The following is a 20,849-nucleotide window of genomic DNA, read 5'->3' as shown; positions in this document are numbered from 1 at the left end:
CGACAAGATGTCATCATCACTCATCATCCTCCTCCTCTGATTCCTCGCCCCCTTCAGTGTGTACTTCCTCATCCTCAGAGATTATCAATTCGTCCCAGCTGGACTCCACAATCACAGGTCCCTCTATAATCTTTGGAGGCAATTCCTGGTCTTCATTGAATAATTGATAAATCATTTTATGATCATCATCTTCTCCACATTTTGTGGAAGCAACCTCCTTTGCCGCTCACTGACACACTGACTAGGTTCCCCGCTGCACTAAAAACTTTTTCGGAGTGCACACAGGAAGGGGGACAACTCAGGTAAAACAGAGACATTTTTTACAGGGGCTTCCAAATTGCCTTTTTTTCCTGCCAGTACAGGTACTGACTGTCTGACATGTCTACTTGGATGCTATAACCAAAGTAATCCTCCACCATTTTTTCAATGGTGACAGCATCCAATGCAGCGACAGAAGACATGTCAGCAATCGTTGACAGGTCCTTTAGTCCGGACCAGATGTCCAAACTCCCTCCTGCCTGCCCTGCATCCCCGCCAGCGGGTCGTGTGGGAAATCTCAGCTGTTTCCTCGCAGCCACAGGCGTGGGAGAAAATGATGACAATCTCCTGACCAGCAGGTGTTTGCACCTTTGTAGACTTGTGTCCGCCGGAAACAGAGACACAACATACGCTTTAAACCGAGAATCGAGCACGGTGGCCAGAATGTATTCCTCTGACTTTAACAGACTGACCACCCTCGTATCCTGGCAAAACGTATTAATTAATTGACTACGCACCACCAGAAAAATATACGGTAGTCAATAAATTACGCACCACCAGAAAAATATACGGTAGTCAATTAATTACGCACCACCAGAAAAATATACGGCAGACAATTAATTAGGCCCACCAGAAAGATATACTGTAGTCAATTAATTACGCACCGCCAGAAAAATATTTAGTTTTTATTTATTTATTTACAGTTTCTTATATAGCGCAGCAGATTCCGTTGCTCGAAACAATAGTAGACAGTGATAAAACAAACTGGGTAACAACAGACAGACTTGGAGGTACGGGAGCCCTGACAATCTATAGGGATATAGGAGGAAAACACAAGGACATGCAATTAATTACGCACCACCAGAAATATATAGGGTAGTCAATTAATTATGCACCACCAGAAAAATATACGGTAGTCAATTAATTACGCACCACCAGAAAAATATATGGTAGTCAATTAATTACGCACCACCAAAGAGATATTATTTTAATGCACCAGTACATTGTTAATTTATTAATATTTATTTATGTCAGACTCAGTAGTACAGTAGATGCACCAGCAGAGAATATGTGCTAGTTATGTAAGGCTGTAAAAATAACACCAGCAGGGGGGGTATTATTAATTATACAGCAGATGCAAAAGCAGACTGGTATACAAGTGGTTAATAATAAGTTTTACAACAGTGCACACTGCAGTCATATACATGTATGATTGAAGTGGCCAGGCAGAGGTAAGCCACTGGCAGTGCCACACCACCAGAGAGCAGACAGTGGCACTAGTAGGCAATGACGTTTTGCCCGTGCACCCGGATCCGAGTCAGGTGGGAAGCTCCGAGCTCCGCTCGGATCCGGGCTCGGATTGATGATGTTCGTGCGCGCTCGGATCTGGGAAATCCGAGCCTGCACATCTCTAACAATAAGCATGGAATTCCCCCATTAATAAGAATCACAGTTGTGTTATTAAGTTACAGCAGTTATGTGTACGGTGACAGGTGACACCCTCTGTCTTCCGAGACATAACGTATTTTCGGATCATTCAATATCAGACATTGACGGTTATACCCTGCAGGAAGTCTGTGATCTTCTGTGAATATTTTTCTGCTTTCACAGTGAGGCTGGATGTCGTCTGTATCAGAAAACCCCTGTGAAAAACAAATAACTATTGTACAGAATCACCCAGACAAGAGGGGACAAGATATCATACATTGTAATCCTTACAACATCAGACCAGCAGTTCAGTGCCAAATCTGTCTATGGGCCCAATTCAGACCTGTTCAATGCTTGCAAAGTTGCACGAGTGTGCGAGGCTATCCTGTGATGTGAAGTCCTGCAACTTTTTCTGAAGCATGCTGTTCACAAGGCGATGGACAGGAAGTAGGCGTCTGGGGGTGGTAACTGGCTGTTTAGTGCGGGTGCTAAGAAAAATGCAGGTGTGCCAGAAAAAATGCTGTGTCTGTGAAAACGCAGGCGTGCCTGAACATTTTAAGGGAGGGTGTATGATGGCAACTCTAAGCCAGATATGCCTTTATCCATCACACCACTGAGTAAGTCCAGAGCTACGCGGCGCCTGGAACAACTGGTGCCATGTGTTAAAATCGGTACTTGTTTCCTAGCACAGCGCCCACGATTTTCATCTTATGCCATCGTATAGATCGGATCGCATCGCATGCGACCCGATCGCATGTGATGCGATCAGACCCGATTTTTAATTCTACAGGCACCGATGGGTGATTACTATGTTAAATGCACCCCCATTATCAATGCCAACCCGAAGCGTGGCGAGCGCAGCGAGCCCGCGTGGGGCGGCGTTACGCGTCCTCTGACCTTTTCATACCCCCACTATCCACGTTGGCGTGGAGTTGATTTTATATAGTGTGGCGAGCACAGCGAGCCCCGCGAGGGGACGCGGATTACTTCACATGTATTCCGCGTCCCCTCGCCACGCTTCGGGCTCGGTGACTCGCTGCGCTCGCCACACTATATAAAATCAACTCCACACCGACGTGGATAGTGGGGGTATGAAAAGGTCGGAGGACGCGTTCCGCTGCCCCTCATTGGCTCGCTGCGCTCGCCACGCTTCGGGTTGGCGTTGATAGTGGGGGTGGCGTTAACAATGGGGGGGCACCCATCAGGGTGCCTGTACAATTAAAAATCGAGTCTGATCATATCACATCGCATGCCATTGTACTGGCATGCGATGCGACTCGATATTAAAATTGTACAGTGCGGGTCTTACGACCCGAAAATCAGGTCCCATCGCATCCCATCACATACCTTAATTAGTGGTATGCGATGGCATATGATGGGCGCCGTGCTAGGAAACAAGTACCTTAAAATCATTTGATGTCGTGCCAGTGAGCACATTAATGCACAAGGTGGGGAGGCGGCTTAACAAGCCGCTGGCCGCTGTGAATGCACAGCGATGCATTCAGGTCTGAATCGGACCTGCAGTAATCGTCCTCACAAACCATTACAGAGTTCTCTCCTCTGAGCTCCATAATCTCTTATATATTTAGCCAGATCTGTCACTCAACCCCTGTGGAGAACGTTCCTGTGTAGAACAGTTTCACTTTCATGTGTATGACGTTCCACCCCCTTGACATCACCTCCCCCCGCCCAGCCAGGGCTATTGTACACGCCCACCATCCACCATTACTCCACAGCCACCATCCACCATTACTCCTGCACATCCCTACCCTCTGCCAGGACCCCGCGACCCCCCTCCCGCGATTCGCGGGACCCCCCGTGACCCCCCCCTGCGATTTGCGGGACCCCCCCACGACCCCCCCTCCCGCGATTCACGGGACCCCCGCGACCCCCCCTCCCGCGATTCGCGGGACCCCCGCGACCCCCCCTCCCGCGATTTGTGGGACCCCCGTGACCCCCCCTCCCGCCATTCGCGGGACCCCGCACCCCCCCTCCCGCGAATCGCGGGACCCCCGCTTTCCACCCTCCCGCGAGTCGCGGGACCCCCGCGACCCCCCCTCCCGTGATTCGCGGGACCCCCGCGAACCCCCCCTCCCGCGATTCGCAGGACCCCCGCGACCCCACTCCCGCGATTTGCGGGACCCCCGCGACCACCCCGGTATCCGGACTATTGTTAGACAGCACTTACATCGACAGCCATTACATCGACACCATTAGTTCGACAGCTCAATAGGTCGACATGGTTTTAGGTCGACATACCATTAGGTCGACATGTCATTATGTCGACAGCTCATTAGGTCGACAGCTCATTAGGTCGATATGTTTTTATGGCTGTCGATGTAAGTGCTGTCTAATATCCGTCCCAGACCCGACCACCCCCTCCCGCGATTCGCTGGACCTCCGCGACCACCCCCTCCCGTGAAACGCGGGACCCCCGCGACCCTCCCGCAAATCGCGGGACCCCATCGACCCCTCCCTCCCGCTAGCCCCCTCCCGCGATTCGCAGGACCCCTGCATCCTCCCCTCCCGCGATTCGCCAGACCCCTGCGACCTCCCCTCCCGGCATTAAAAGGGCCCCCCGCGACCCCCCCTCCCGCGATTCACGGCACCCCCCCCCCCTACTGTGATTTGCGACCCCCCTCCCGCAATTCGCGCCGCCCCCTCCCGCGATTCACGGAACCCCCCGTAGCGCCCCCCTCCCGCGATTTGCGGGCCCCCTCGGCACTTCTCGCGATTTGCGACCGCCCCCTAATTCACACATTCGGGGACCCCACCTCCCGCGATTCATGCCCCCCTCACGCAATTCACGGCACCCCCCACACCCCCCTTCCTGCGATTCGCAACCCCCCACGACCCCCCCTCCCGCGATTCACGAAACCCCCCGTAGCGCCCCCCCTCCCGCGATTTGCGGGCCCCCTCGACACCTCTCGCGATTTGCCACCGCCCCGTAATTCACACATTCGGGGACCCCCCCTCCCGCGAATCATGCCCCCCTCACGCAATTCACGGCACACCCCATACCCCCTTCCTGCGATTCGGAACCCCCCACGACCCCCCCTCCCGCGATTCATGCCCCCTCCCGCGATTCACGGACCCCCGCACCACCCCCCTGCGCCCACCCTCCCTTGATTCACGCCCCCCTCATGCAATTCACGGCAGCCCCCCCACGACCACCCCCTCCTGCGATTCATGACCCCTCCCGTGATTCACGGACCCCCGCACCACCCCCCCCCTTGACTCACGGCACCCCACGCGCCCCTCCCGCAATTCACGGACCTCCGCAACCCCCCCTCCCGCAATTCACTAACCCCGACAACCTCCCTCCCGCAATTTGCGGACCCCCCTTCCCACGATTCAAGCCCCCCCGCGCCCCTGTCCACGATTTGTGGACCCTCGCCCCCTCCCGCTAACCGTGGATCCCCACACACCACCCCCCTCCCGCAATTTGCAGACCCCCCAGACCCCCTTCCGGCAATTCCACCCCCCAGCGGACCACCGCGGCCCCCGCTCCCGCATTTCACGTACCCCCGTGACAATGGGGGATCCTGTACCACCACAAGCAGGTACCGCCCCTAGGTGGGAAATCCGGCCCTGGCTGCCGCACTGCAGGTTTCCCCACTGCCCTCTGCACCAGCGCCACAACTTTTATCAATGTCTTGCCCACATACCACTATTATACAGCCTCCTGCTCTCATGCACGCTCACTCCCTCCCAGTGGGAGGAGACGCTCACCCACTGCCGGGAGCTGCATACTGTCCCCCACCCTCCTCCAGTTCTAGGGATGCCCATCGACCATCAATGATTTTCAAATAATCGATGGTTTATGGCCGATGTTGAATACTTTTGCCATCAATGTGGGAGGACACTGCCCTGCCTCCTGTTCTCCTGCCCCGTAACTTCCGCCAGTGGAGACCCGCTCACCCTGTGTTGCCCACATTCCCCTATCATGCTTTACCGCCCAGCCTCCTGCTCTCATGCACCCTAACTCCCACCCAGTCGGAGGAGACACTGACTCCTGTATTTCTGTGCTGCCACGCTGGACCCTCACCCACTGGCAGAAGCTGCACAGTGTCCACCACCCTCTTTAGTCCCCCGTATGCCCACACACCCCTATCACTACCCAGCTTCCTGCTCTCCTGAACCGTAACTTCCACCACTGGGTAATCGCTGACGCTGTGTTGCCCACATACCCCTATCATGCCTCATATCCCAGCCTCCTGCTCTCATGCACCCTAACTCCCACCCAGTAGGAGGAGACACTGACTCAGGGCCACCGTCCGGTACTCCTGTGCTGCCACGCTGGACCCTCACCCACTGCCAGAAGCTGCAATACAGGGCATCTTTCATACAATTCTAACCATATTTCTCACAATACAAATGTTCACAAATTAAGGGGCGTAGCCCCTTACGCCGGTGTGAAGAGCGCCCGTAGGGCGCGATGAATCACCTAGTAATAATAATAATGTATGAAGTGAGCTCCACCAAAAGGATCATGTCTGGAACACAGGTATATAATGTGCTGCATGGATGAAGAGGAGAATGCTCTGGTGGGGACAGCAGCTGTGGCATCTTGTCCCTAGATGGTAATAGCCACCAGCTGTATAGTTTACTAAGGGGTATAGGAAGAACCCATTGCACCTGGAACCAGCAGCTGCTAAGTGCCAGCTTTCAGAAACAAGGAGGTTGACCACATATAGGACTGACCTAGTGCTTTTACCAGTGCTTGACCTCTCATCCCACCTCACCCCTCTCAAGGGGGTTCTTGAGAGGGGTGAGGTGGGATGAGAGGTCAAGCACTGGTAAAAGCACTAGGTCAGTCCTATATGTGGTCAACCTCCTTGTTTCTTGCACAATATACTTGTGTTGGGGGGTAGAAATGATGGTACGGCGCTGCAAAACACTTGTGGCGCCTTATAAATAAAATAATAATAATAATGGTAGAGAGGAGTTTAATGCAAAGTCAAACCATATGCCCTCAGAAAGGGTCCCCATAATTAACCATCCTCTTTAACCTTCATCCTCCTTAGAAGCCCCATCATCACAATTGCCCCTGATCCTAATAAATGGCAGTCACAAAACTTAATCTAACCTCCTTTGGTGGCCTCCCCAAATTGAGGTCCTATCTGACCCACCTGCAGACCTAAGGATCCAATCATGAACACCAACCTAAGAGAGAGAGAGAGAGACAACCATAGATCTCTCTACCAGGGTCCACAAACTCCAAATGGAGAAAACAAAGGCAATGGAGAAGTTCAGCATATGCTTAGGCTGGGGGCGTCAAATAGTAGTAGCAAAAGCTTATAGTATAGTCACAGCGGCTGCCATGTCCATGCCTTGGGTGAATGATCTCATCATCTGTCTTGGCTCATAGGGGTATGCCGTTTTTTTTATTCCTTGCTGGTTAGAGCACAATATCTAAAGCTGTATATGGTATAGTTGGCTGCTGCCGTGATGTCTTCTGGCATTTGGCCAGTAGACAGTTACGGAAGTGATTGATAACGGAAGTTATATTTAGTGATGAGGTCAGCGCTAGACATGTCTGAAAACCCAAATTATTTTCATCTTGCAAATATGTTGAGGCTATGGGGGAAGGAGGCTTGGAATACAGACCCGAATTACACACATATAAAGAGGGGCTACACCCAAAACCTCGATTATTGCATCAGCACTGCCCTTTTCTTTCTATGTAGACCCCTTGGGTTGGGTGGCTGGGTTGGCACACCGTAACACTTATGTAACACTTTTTATTTTCTACTAATATTATACCAGTGGCGTAACTATAAATTTTGCTCCCCCCTGCCAAAAAGTTTGTGCCCCCCCCTGGCTCCTCTCCAGCGTGAGGTGATGACGTCACACACATAACAGAGAAGTTGAAGCAGGATAGAGGAAGAGAGACCAGCATACACTGCTGATTCCTTTGGCTCCAACACATCCAAGGCCGCCCCAGCACGCCCATCTGCCCGCCCATCCTGTACACAGTAGCCAATAGCCAGCTCTGTGTACAGTCAATTGAATCAGTGGGGGGAAGTTTTCGTCTCTGCCATGGCTGCACCTGTGCTGTGACAGTGGCAGGCAGCATCATGTCAGTGCGTCAAGCGGGTGCCGTCGCCCACACAGACCCCACTTTGGCTTGCTCCCCCAAGCGGCAGCTGGGGCTGCCTTACAGTAGTTACGCCACTGTATTATACTTTCTAGCAATTTTCACTTATGTTACACCTTTTAACCCCTCGATTTTGATTCTTTCTTATTAACTTACGAACACTTTAGTTTTTCACTAGTGTGCTGCTCTGGGGGAGACTGGCTTTCCAAGTCTTTTTTGGGGTCCCACTCCCCAGATTCAAATTTATGCCTGGTACACACCAGGACGATGGTGCTCGTGAGCGGTCGTCACAGGAACGTACGACCCGCTCACGAGCTGACGGCGCCGCAGACCTGCCGCAAAAATGTCCCTAATGTGATTGCGATCCGATCACGACCCCCACCCACAATGGTCGGTTCTGAGATCCTACCTGCAGCAGGTAGGATCTCAGAAAAGACGACTGACCCAGGGCCGCGCATCGGATCAGGATCGCATCAAAAGGACAGCGAAATGGCCCAAAACACGGCCATTTTACATACAATCGGTCGAGATTGTATCTAAATTGACTCGTTTTGGGCCATATCGTCCTGGTGTGTACCCCACATTAGTATTAGCAAACCACCAGATATACGAGGTGACCTAAACACGGTTGGTGGGTAATATTTCGTGGCCAATAAATACACCAAGAACCTCGATTTTTGCTATATGAGATCGAAATGTATTTTTCGTTCTTTGTAGAATTTATTGAGATGCCGGGAAAGCAGACAAGGTTTTCCTGCCCAGATAACCCGTGCATTGTGGTCAATTAAATGTGTTCCTATGTATCCTGTTCTACTTATCATGGTTGTATTGTTTGAAGCATAGATATCAACTCTCCCGGAAGGTATGAGAAATAATATATTTAAGGAGGGCACTCTTGGACCCCTAAAAGAGTGATGCCATCTTCGGTGTGCCTCCTATTTGCCTCCTCCAACGAGCATGCTAAACTCAACGATCCCTGCCACAAAAGCATCTACAGTGGTGGCACAATTAAGGTGAGTCGGTGGATTTATAAACATACCGAAATATTGGAGTGAATGCGGTACAGATGGAGCAGCTCTCATTTGAGCTGCTCCTGGCGACAGAATCGCCGACCGCCGCTGTCCGCCATCCGACGCTTGCGCGCCCATTCTGTCGGAGCCCACCATCACCCTCCACCGGCTCCCCACTGCTCCCCACTGCTCCCCGTCGCCGTCCACATCCCCCCCCCCCAGAAACCACCACTAACCCTGTCCGTCTCCCAGAAGTGGCGTTCCATCTGTATGACTGTGGCCTAATCACTGGTATCTGTGCGGATGTTATTAGTGTTGGAAATTACAAATGGCTTCAGGGTTCCTGCATCAGACGTGAATTAGATGATAGGCCTGTAGTACAGTAGCCCTAATGGCCTAGCGGTTAAGGTCACTGCATAACATGCGCTGCGCCTGGGGTTCAGATCCTGCTCCGGAGCGGCTGATTTTTTTTTCTTTAATTCCACTGCTTTCCGCATTGTTGTACATTACAATCTGTGTGCATTTATGCTTTGCATCCAGTTTACGTGTTCACATAATTTAGGGTGCGAAAGAACCACCGGTCAATATCACAGAGTGTGGACACTGCTCCTCCCTCTATTTGGCCTCAATGTAAATTAGCAAGACGCAAATAGGCAGATCGGAAAACGGTAACAAAACTTCACGTTAGCAATAGACTCTAGAACTGCCATATACACAGTGGGCTTAGGGGGTGCTACAGTAGGGATCAATGTCACGTGACATCAGCGCCCCGACCCCTCTTTGGAAGACTCTGACGGAAATAAAAGTCAGTTTAGACTGAGTTTTATTCCCGAAAGGGAGAAAAATCAATCGATGGTCGGCGACCATCGAATGATTCCTTTCCCCTATAGCCGTGTGCAAGGGGAAGTGTGTTTGCATACATCTCCGTGCAGCTTAGACGGACGGCGTTTACGGGGTTGCTGGGCAGTGTACGGCCATGCTGAATCAGGCCCTTAGTCCAGCACATGCCCTGCGCTTCTCCCCCCTCCTCCCCCTCAGTAGCGCCAACGTCAATCTCCCCACACTCTGAAAGCTCCCTGCACTTCCCCCCTCATTGCCGCTTCTATGTATGGCCAAGAAGCATTAGTTCACTGATTTGCGAGTCTTGGAACAACGAATCGATGTTTTGCATAAACATCGATTCGTAGCCTTGCGTGGATGGCTAAAATCATTTGATGGTTTGCGACCATTGAATGAATTCTGTAGCGCTCGCTCATCTACAGTAAGTCACTTTCTGGTGACATTCGGTGATGTCAGACGCCCGCCCTCGGAAGGCAGATGGCCGCCCCCTCTTGCATACCCACGAAAATGCTGGGTGTCCCAGGAAAACGCTGGGTGTGCGCATGCGAACACGCCCTGTCCGTCTCCTGCACGCCCCCCACCCACTCCCCGGTGCGGGTGCCATGGTGACTACGCAAGTCTCCCCGGTCGCCCACAGTGAAGAACTGCACATGAGCATAAGCGATTATGTGAATTCACAATGGGGCGAGTGAACCAGAATCACGCCCCATGTTCTATAATCTATAAAAAGGATAGTAAGTAGTATCGTGGTGCACTGGGGATCCTACAATCATTTTCAAATATACTATGAACTAAGTATTGGGCTCAAACAGTCAGTAATTAAAATATAACCTTTATTATAAATATATCAAAATCGGTTGTTGTTTGTAATATAACGCGGCATTTATAACCCCTTGATGCAATTTTATAGTCCTGTAATTTAATAGAATATTGCATGAAGGGGGTATAAATGCAGTTACTACAAACAAGCACCTTTATGAATAAAGATCATTGATTTATGATACTGTACATTCACCTCTGTGATAATTAATAGAAGCATGTATTAAATATCATTTATATTGTTAAACTCTTAAATGTGAACATCAAACACTCTTCTATCAGAACCTAACTGTAAACTGCCAATAATACTCTCTGGTGTGATCGGAGATGTGTTTGTCTGATTTTAGAGATACATGTGTCTTATTTGTCTCAGTATAGACAGTGCAGTCTTGTCCATTGGGCTTAATGGGCAGTTGCCCAGGGGCCCAAGGATTCTAGGGGCCCACCTTAATTGGGAAGACAGCACATGACCTCAGCTGCTCGCCCCCTGAGCAGGCATGGGCGCTCCTGTGTTCGCAGGGGTACGCCCAGCATTTTTATGGGCGCGCCCACCCCTCCGACAGCCCCCTGCCTGCCCGTCATGTAGCGAATGACCATACAGATTTGAAACACTTTATCTTATCAAATCTTCACTTACCATATTTTAATATTTCACCAATTGTAATAAATGAAAAATAAAAGTTATATGTTACTGTGACTGTAGGATCCTCAGTGCACCCACAATACTACTTACTATCCCTCCTCCTCCTAACCTGTTTCGCTCCTCCTATCCTGCCTACCCTACCTCTCCATCCGTTCCTACTTATCCTATTGTTTTTCGTTCGTCCACCCACCTCCTTTTAGTATGTTAACTCTTATGAGCAGGGCCCTCCTTCCTAACGTACTCAGCCTACCTCTTTACCTCACCAGTGCTCCTGTTCCTGTTCTTCCCTTCCTCTACTTCATCTTCAGTCTCCTTGACAATTTCGACACCTACTTCAGAACTGATGCTGATTTTAGTTCTACCAGCTATACCCCTATTTATGCTGTATTTCATCAACACACCCTGTACGTTACCTTGTAATTTGTTTTTTTGTTTGCTATGTACGGCTCTGCAGACACTTTGTGGCGCCTTATAAATAAATGTACTACTACTACTTCTACTACTTTTCTTTATGTGGGTGTTTTAGGTTGTATTTAAGTAGTGGGTTCCTAGTATAATATATTTGTCCCTGAATGACAGTTAGAGACTGGTGTGAGATTCCTCTTTGCGTGTTTTTATGTTCTCTAATCTGTTACCAGTGACGCCAGGAACATTCTACCATCGGCCTTGTTTTTACCTTGCTCTCTGCTCTTGGCCGGGGAGGAAGGTACTGACGTCTGATATTGTACAAACATATCATTTATCTCTGCAAATGCAATTATAGCTGTACCGTGTTTCCTGTATTAGCGGCGTTTCAAATATACCCATGAGAACCTTCCCGGCTTCCGGAGATACATTATTCACCGCTGTATAGACATAAAAGGCCAATGTGTCTGGGATAATCAGCCAATCGCGGCGTACGTGGCGTTTGGCGATGGCTTTTGCTTCAACTCCTCCATCTGTGAGACATAGTAGGGTGGTTACATTCTATGACACACAGCTCATGCAAATATGTGAGTGTGTACAGCCTGTAAAATGTCAGTTAGGAGCTGGTCGGCTGGTACTTTATTTCTCTCCACTTTATCACTTTTCAAGGCTTAGCACATCTTATTGAGCTTATTATATTTTGTATGCTGCTTTCCCCATTCTAGATCAACTTGTACCATTGTACCATACCTCCCAACTGTCCCAATTACAGGTGGACAGTTCCCCTATTTAAAGATAGTCCCGCTGTCCCTCCCATGGATGGAAATGTCCTGCGGGTGGGGACCAGTTGTGGGGAGCTGGAGATCAATGCTGCTCTGCAGACAAGCCAGCGATTACTGAAGGGAGATGCTGTGTGCAGTGCAGGGAGGTAGGGAGTGCAGAGAAAGAGCCGGGGGCTGCCCAGTCGCTAGGGGAGTGCTGGGAATCCCCCCCCCCAAAAAATGATCAAAATGGGCTATGCCCCTCTACCCAAGGCCACGCCAACTCATCCCCTAGCTCCGCCCGGTTACAGGCCCAGTGTAACTTTGGTGCACCAGGTACCGATTTAACATTTACCAAAGTTGAGAGGTATAATTGTGCTTCGTACCCTGTATAACGGATGTAACTGACAAACAGCTGGTGACACAATGATAGCTTATACTATCAGCCAGCTACTGGGTACAGCATCAAAGTGTGCAGTGGACATATGCAGCCCTGGGCCTGTGCCTTCATTATTGGGGGATGATTGAGCATCCCTCTCCAGTAAAATCTGTGAAAGAGTAGTCCTCTTGTAGGTAGCCCGTAGTTGCTATGGGCTACCTACATCTTCAGTGGGTGTTTTTGTGGAGATACCTCCAGAAATAAATTGGCTCCGCATTTCTAATAACTGGCAACAATAGGCTGGATTGTAAATAATATGTATTGAATAGCTGAGTTATGATTGCACCATGGTAGTTCTGATTGGACCATGGTAGACATATTTGTCTATCAGAAATTCACTGTCCTGAAAGAGCATAAGTCATACCTGAATTCACATCATTAATAACCACAGATAGATAAGGCCCAACATTCTAGTGGCTCCTATCAAAATCACAAACCCCCAGCCTATCACCTGGGCAGCTAGACCACTGTCAGGAGCATTTAACCTGGCAACAGAAAGCATTATGAAGGCAGCTCACAGGTACAACTGCAACCAAAACCTGGACTGGATGCCTGTTTAACTGCTGTAGTGTGCTAAACAGGGAAAACCTATTAACCCTGTCACAAAGTGATATAGGAGTAATTCTTGCCTCTGTGGCAGGGGCGGGCTGGGCCAAGGGGCCGAGTGCCATGTGCCCCCCGGGCCGCTCAATCAATGTGCCGCCCCGGGCTGCTTGTGTTCTTAGGCTGGTGCTGCAGCCACGGCTGGCTGACCAGTCTCAGACTGATCTCCAGAAACATGGCCGCCGGACTCCTGCACTGAGGACATGTCTAAGTGAAGGAGGCCGGCGGCCATGTTTCTGGAGCCCAGTCGGAGCTCCAGTGCGTTCCACTTGTACATCCCCGTGCTGAAGCCCACCTTGGTCCGGCGTCAAGATCAGGTAAGCCAGAGCAGCCGGTGGCCGGGGTCCAGTTATTATTATTAGGGGGAGAAGCCTTTAGGGGGTCCCTTTATTATTTTTATATAGGGGAAACAGCATGTGGGCTCCCATTATTATTATACAGGGGGAGCAGCCTGTGGGGGTCTCATAATTATTATACAGGGGGAGCAGCCTGTGGGGGTCCTATTGTTATACAGGGGAGCAGCCTGTGGTGTCCTATTATTATTATACAGGGGAGCTGCCTGTAAGGGTCCAGTTATTATTATTATACAGGGGAGCAGCCTGTGGGGGTCCTATTGTTATACAGGGTGAGCAGCCAGTGGTGTCCTATTATTATTATACTGGGGGAGCAGCCTGTAAGGGTCCAGTTATTATTATTATACAGGGGAGCAGCCTGTGGGGGTCCTATTGTTATACAGGGGAGCAGCCTGTGGTGTCCTATTATTATTATACAGGGGAGCAGCCTGTGGGGTCCAGTTATTATACAGGGGGAGCAGCCTGTGGGGGTCCTATTGTTATACAGGGGGAGCAGACTGTGGGGGGCCAATTATTATTATACAGGGGGAGCAGCCTGTGGGGGTCCCATTATTATGATACAGGGGAAGCAGCCTGTGGGGGTCCAGTTATTATTATACAGGGGAAGCAGCCTGTGGGGGTACCATTATTATTATTATACAGGGGAGCAGCCTGTTGTTGTCCCGTTATTATTATTATACAGGGGGAGGAGCCTATGGGGATCCCGTTATTGTTATTATTATACAGGGGGAGTAGCCTGTGGTGTGCTGATATTATACAGGGGGAGCAGCCTGTGGGATCCTATTATTATACAGGGGAGCAGCCTGTGGTGTCCTATTATTGTTTTTTTTTTTTACTCAATTTACCTATGCACTGTTACTTATGGGCCGGTGCTCTGGCCTTGCCCCCCAGGCTAAAAGTTGCCAGCCAGCCCCTGCTCTGTGGTGTTGAGACTAATATATGAAATCGATAATGGCGGGATGTACTAAGCATCACATCCATGATGTGGTACATCTCAGCACTTATCGGGTACATACCGGTATGTACTAAGGAATTCACAAAGAACAGCCCTCCTGATCAGCGGGCCCGGTGGCGAGGCACTGGGCCTGTTGCATGGCTAGCGCAGCAAGCACGCAAGGGGGGGGGGGCGATCTACGTCGCCCCCTTGTCGGGATTTCAGTGGTCGGGATTCCGGCGTCGGGATTTTGACCACCGGGATTTAGTACCAATACCCTGATTCTGCGTTCCATCGGTAATTAGATCTATATGCCGGAAGCAAGATGGCCGTGCGTTTCAAAGCACGGCCAATGCATTCCAGAAATACCATAATAGACCACTTTTTGGGGGAAAAGACTCCCCTTGTGATAGGCGCTAATAAAAAAATATTTTATTCCAAATTTCCATATGGTTTTATTCTACCAAAAATCAATAGAGCAGCAGGCTAAATGGTGTGACTGTGAACTCACACCTAATCAAGGTGTTGGATGCACTTAGTGTGCAACCACACCTATATTCCCAAATGTCCACTGCACTTAGGGCCTTATTCTGGTTATTGCGGTCCGTTCCAAATTCTTTCGGAAATGACCGAACGCCACGCCGTGCGGACATTCTAAGAACACACGCCCACAGGTCGTCCGCATCCCTTCGGACGGACTCTCTAAGAAGAGGGAGTGTCTTCTGACTACATCCAAACGTGCGTGTGCGGTGGGAACACAAAGATTCTGCACGGCCTTACAGCGTCCGAACGGACGGGAAGCTGCCCGTACGCACCGATTTGGTGTATTTCCGCAAGCCTCACTACTCTATCACAAAGTTATGTCCATTGCTTGCAGTGTAAATGTGGGTCAGATAGCAACAATGCAGTCGTGTTTGCAGCAGATATTGTAGTATTTTGTAATGGCCCATTTAGCCAGCAATGCTTCCAATTGAACCTGTGCAAAAAGTGTAATTAATCACTAATGAGTAGAGGAGTGGATTGTATTGTGGTCAGCTGAGAGTGCTTCAGGTGCGGGCGTTCTAATTGGGCGAACCGAATGCCTAGCGCATGAACAAGTGCTCTCCGCAAACTGAAACTTGCTTATGGACACCGCATATTTCAGGCGTGTTGGGATGCTTGCAGTCGGTGTCCTGTCCGAATGCACGCCTACCACAGTTCGTGCACTCCCACGTGTACGCCCAGTTTTGCCCACTTTGTAACCGCACCCTTGTGTACGCCCACATGACGCCCATGTTACGCCCATATTTCCCGAGCCACTTCGGTGCACATTTCTGGACGGTAATGGCGAGAACGAGTGCGGAGACACTACGTTGCACATGCGCATTGCGTTGCCTACGCATGCGCAGACGGCTAAAAAGTGCCCTCCGAAAGAATTCGGAATGGTCTGCACCAAGCAGAATAAGGCCCTTAATGAAGTTTTATACTCACAGACTCCACGTTTGATGTTAATACTGGGCAGTTGTTTGAATTAGCAGGGAGTCAGGAGAGCTTGTATGAGTAAGCCTTGTCCGTAGCTATAGCAGACGCTATGACGCTGACCCAAGTCAGCCCAGATGCCGCGTCTCTTACTCGCGGCTGGGGTCTCCTCCGTCAAGCGTCTGCCTAGCCCGTAGTACTGCAGAGTGGTGTCTCTCACCCGCCCTCTTGCAGCAGCAGCACGTGTCGCTGGGTCTGTGTCTCCGTAATACTCCGTGTGCAGGTTCAATTGAAGATGACAATTGGCGGTGATCTGGTAACCTGGCAGAGAGTCCCTCCTTGGTTCCAAAGTTGCCTGCAGTACTACCGGCTAGTCAGACGCTTGACGGAGGAGACCCCAGCCGCGAGTGAGAGACGCTGCATCTGGACTGACTAGAACTGCCGGTGTGCGGGTGTAGAACGGAGAGCTACGGACACGGCTAACTCATACAAGCTCTCCTGCCTCCCTGCTAATTCAAACAACTGCCCAGTATTAACATCAAACGTGGAGTCTGTGAGTATAAAACTTCATTAAGTGCAGTGGACATTTACCTTATACAGCTCACAAGCGGAGACTGGATACTATCTAACTGGCTTATATTGTTGTCCCTCTTGGAAAAAGTTAGAGCCACACAAGCCCAAAGAAAGCTTCTTTGATTGAGTAGTAATACTGTCTTATTAATTTACACAAAATAGGTAGCCACCAATTATTGATTGTATGTGTATATTTTATTGTAAAAATAAATTTATATGAATTTAATACTTTTTAATAAATATATTTGTTTACAAGCAAGTGGTGAGTGTTAATTCAGACCTACATGCCCCTGGATCTTATAAGCGCAGTCTTTCTTTTACAAAAATACCATAATAGAGTTAACTTTCTCTGCTAAAAAAATGGTTATCTATCTCAAACACCATTTTCATTTTTAAACAGGGATATGCACTATTCAAAACATCTTGACAAAAACGTGGGCAAGGATTTAAATATACATCAGGACATAATTATATACATAAAAAGCATAAACAATAACATTTTAAATGTTAAAAAATGGAGAGACGGTCATGGTAAAAAAAAAGTTCATTTAAGTTAAAAAAAAAATTAATTCAAAGTCACCGTTTAAACCATCGTTCCCGCAATGGTATTGCTGGAATGCATTGGCCGTGCTTTGAAACACCAACTTTGGAGACTATCCAAATTTGGATATTGGACTTTGTGGTGACAAACCCTAAGGAGTACCTTTCTAGTGCTGGTATCAATTCATTTGTTTGTATAAAGGCTTTAGTTCTAGGAAAGTTGTCCACTCCTGGGAAAATCACTCAGAAGGGTGAAAATCGCAGAGTGTGTATGCAGTGTGTATGCAGTGTGTATGCAGTGTGAATGCAGTGTGTGTGGTTTTTTTTGGGCCTAGCAGTTTTCCCCATCGCTGTCCATACACGCTGGGCAAAATGGCCCAGTGTGTATGGACTTTAATATCTACGGAAGATCTGGAGACCAGTGTTTTCTCACTATCAGGTTTCTCAGAATGGTGTAATATAATGGTGTGTTAACAGGAAGTTAATCAGTCATAAATACTAACTGTCACTATTCATGTATGTAATCGGAGTGCCCATCTGCTATTACAGTTATCCTGGGAGGGGTGGGGGGAGGGGGGGGATACTGTACATCTGCTGCAACAGGTTTTTCAGTTGAAATAATTATAGTTACACAGCTGCATAGGACACAATATAAAAAGTTTACAATACAAAATATATTTCCTCTCCACACACCCAACACAATGTAGGACGTAACGGGTGTCATTAAAAAGATGGATGAGAAATCCCACAGTTTAATTTGGGTGGCATGCATCTTAAGTATAGGAGCAACCTAAAATACTCTTAAATGACGTCCTCTGTGATTGTTTCATCTATAGTATGCTATACTATATAGTATGGGACTGACAAAATAGGCAAGGAGCTTTTCCCTTCTCGAACGCCCGGCTTGCCTGGTGAGACCTCCGGTGTCTGCAGCATTGGCAGCACTACTCCGCTACATTGCTTCAAAGGAAATGTGCACTTTGTTTGCTTGACAGACTCCGGTCCTGGGCCCCCTTTCTGTCTGGACCCTGGACTAGAGTCCCAGCAGTCCCCCACTGATGGCTGCCCTGGCTGTAGTTATGGACATCTTCAATAAGCGGTAGTCTATTGTAGCTTATGGTCTACAGATCAGGACTGTAGCCTTCCCCAGGAAATAGCCGCTATGCATGATGGTTAACAGAACTGCACATGCTCAGCAGCCCGGAACCACAAGTGGTACACCGCAGGGACAGACTCCTTCCCCAGACCCTGCCTGTGCCGGGTGATACATTCACCCAATGTGATCGCATTATTCAAATGCCATCAATAATAAATGGGCTCCCAATGAAAGTGTAGCTTCTGTTCTCAATTGGAAGCGCTATTATCGGTGATAAGTTGTCAGTCCATACCGGCCGGAGAAATTGATGCTTCAGTAATTATTAGACCACACAGAGGCAACCATAGGTTGTGGTCTAATAATTACTGAAGTTGACACTAAACATTTATTACAGGAAATATTCAGACTGTGAATCACTTGACAGAAGTATCTATAGAGATGATGTATGAGGAAGTTCTGACCTTCCTCTAACAGGATCAACGGAGATAGACTTCCTGGCCTCTGCAATGACTGTGATAACAATGGCGCTTTATGTCCTTCAAATGCAGGACCTATGATTTAATGTTGTGTTGGAGTGTAAATGTCTACAGAGAAGGAAGCACTTTGAGATGCTGGGACAAACATTGGATTTGGTGAATCCTGTAGGGAATTCTAGCAATAGTACCATAGGCTGCCAGGGATGTAAAGAGAAGTGGTTCATCTAGACCAGGGCTGCCCAAACCTGTCCTCGAGATCTGCCAACAATCCACGTTTCCCAGACCACCTAACTGGTGCACAGGTGCAGTCATTACTAACTGTCACATGTCCCAGATCACCTAGCTGGTGCACAGCTGTAGTCATTACTAACTGACACATTTCCAAGACCCCCTAGCTGGTGCTCAGCTGTAGTCATTACTAACTGTCACATGTCCCAGACCACCTAGCTGGTGTACAGGTGCAGTCATTACTAACTGTCATGTTCCCCTGATCACCTAGCCGGTACACAGCTGTAGTTATTACTAACTATCACATTTCCCAGACCACCTAGCTGGTGCACATGTGTAGTCATTACTAACTCACATTTCCCAGATCCCCTATCTGGTGCACATCTTCACATTTCCCAGATCACCTAGCTGGGGCACAGGTGTAGCCATTACTAACTGTCACATTTCCCAGACTCCCTAGCTGGTGTCAAATTTTCAAACAGGCTGCATTCATTCCTACTAAAGATCCACAGGCTGCCTGATATACATGAACTGTTGGTAGATCTTCAGGCAGTGGTGTAACTAGATATTCGTAGGCCCCATAGCAAAAGTTTGTAAGGGCCCCCTATTTAGCAAAATGTATGTAAAACATATTACTTAGACAGTAAAGATGGGCCTTCTTCAGCTCAGGGCCCCATAGCAGCTGCACCCCTTACACCTAATACCCCTTTCACACCAGCCTAAATTCCCGGGTTGGGCCTGAGAACAATCCGCAACTAGCGCTGGATTTCAGGGTTGTTCCCAAGTTCAACCCGGGGTCCTGGCCGGTGTGAAAGGGGTACTCACCCGGGTTGGTCCTCGGTGCGTGCTGTCAGGCTGAGTATCCACACAGGTGGCGGGTACAGATGACAGGACAAGTGGCGGATGAAGATGTCGCAGCTCTCCGGCGCCCTCACTGCAGAGGGTGAGATGGGTCATCCGCGCCTGCCGCCTGTGTGGATTCCCGACCTGCACCGGGGACCGGCAACCCAGGGTGAGAACTCTCCACCGCCATCCCACCTCCTGCCCACCGCCTCCCCGCCTCCTTTCCACACCAGAAAATGTAGGGACTTTTCTCGTGTGAAAGGGGCCACCCGGGAATGCCCTGGTATGATCCCTGTACCATATTCCAAGGTGGGTCCTTGAATTTTCTGGTGTGAAAGGGGTATAAGGTAGCTATGCCCTTGTCTTCAGGACAGGTTTGGCCACCTCTGATCTAGACAAAATCGCAGGCAGCCACTAGGATTCCGAACAAGGGGCCCAAATCATATGTGTATGCAATGGGCCATAATCATGCAACGGAGGGATTATCTTGAACCCGCACACGTATGCTAATGCCGTTACACCGCCATTTTGTAAAATTGGAGAGTTTGCAATAAACTTTTTTACCGACTTACCACAGAAGAAACCGAGCAGGAGAATTGTTGCCGTGACAACTGCGAGGCGCATGACGGAATTCGGGCGGCTGAAATAGTAAAGATAATGTTTTATAGGTGGAAGAAACTTTCAATGGAAAACTCAAAAATTCGATTTTGTTTCCTTTGGAAAAAAATCTGTAAATAATTAATATATTGTGCAGCAGGGAAGCTGGGGATAGACGCGGCCGGATGATTTGCATCACAGGTGGGAAATGAAGCATATGTGGAAAACACAACAGAGGGATATAATACCGAGGCAAACAGAAGGTGTGGAGCCGGAGCCGGATGGTCGGCGTCCCTCTGTCCCTGCACCACAATATTCTGTAATCTCTTCTTCATTGTTTGATCAGGGATAATTTATATGTGACACCTAAATGTTCCTTAAGGTGGCGTCTAATCCTGAAGCTCAATCTCTGTGCATAATAGTACACTGAACCACTTCCTAATAA

At 49.1% G+C, this 20,849-nt stretch overlaps 1 protein-coding gene across 1 annotated transcript; it reads right to left on the bottom strand.

The window, feature by feature from the left end:
* Positions 1-932: 932 nt before the first annotated feature.
* LOC146059406 (apovitellenin-1-like) lies at positions 933-20,591 on the bottom strand. Its single transcript, XM_083171607.1, has 4 exons — positions 20,380-20,591; positions 11,868-12,036; positions 1,822-1,901; positions 933-1,068 (listed from the first exon to the last, which is right to left on the bottom strand). The coding sequence occupies exons 1-4, from the start codon at positions 20,429-20,431 to the stop codon at positions 953-955; spliced, it is 417 nt and encodes a 138-aa protein (XP_083027733.1). The 5' UTR covers positions 20,432-20,591; the 3' UTR covers positions 933-952.
* Positions 20,592-20,849: the final 258 nt, after the last annotated feature.

The sequence above is a fragment of the Crinia signifera genome, chromosome 2 (genome assembly GCF_055691185.1).
Source record: "Crinia signifera chromosome 2, ASM5569118v1, whole genome shotgun sequence".
NCBI lineage: Eukaryota > Metazoa > Chordata > Amphibia > Anura > Myobatrachidae > Crinia > Crinia signifera.
This window is presented reverse-complemented; position numbering and strand designations above follow the sequence as displayed.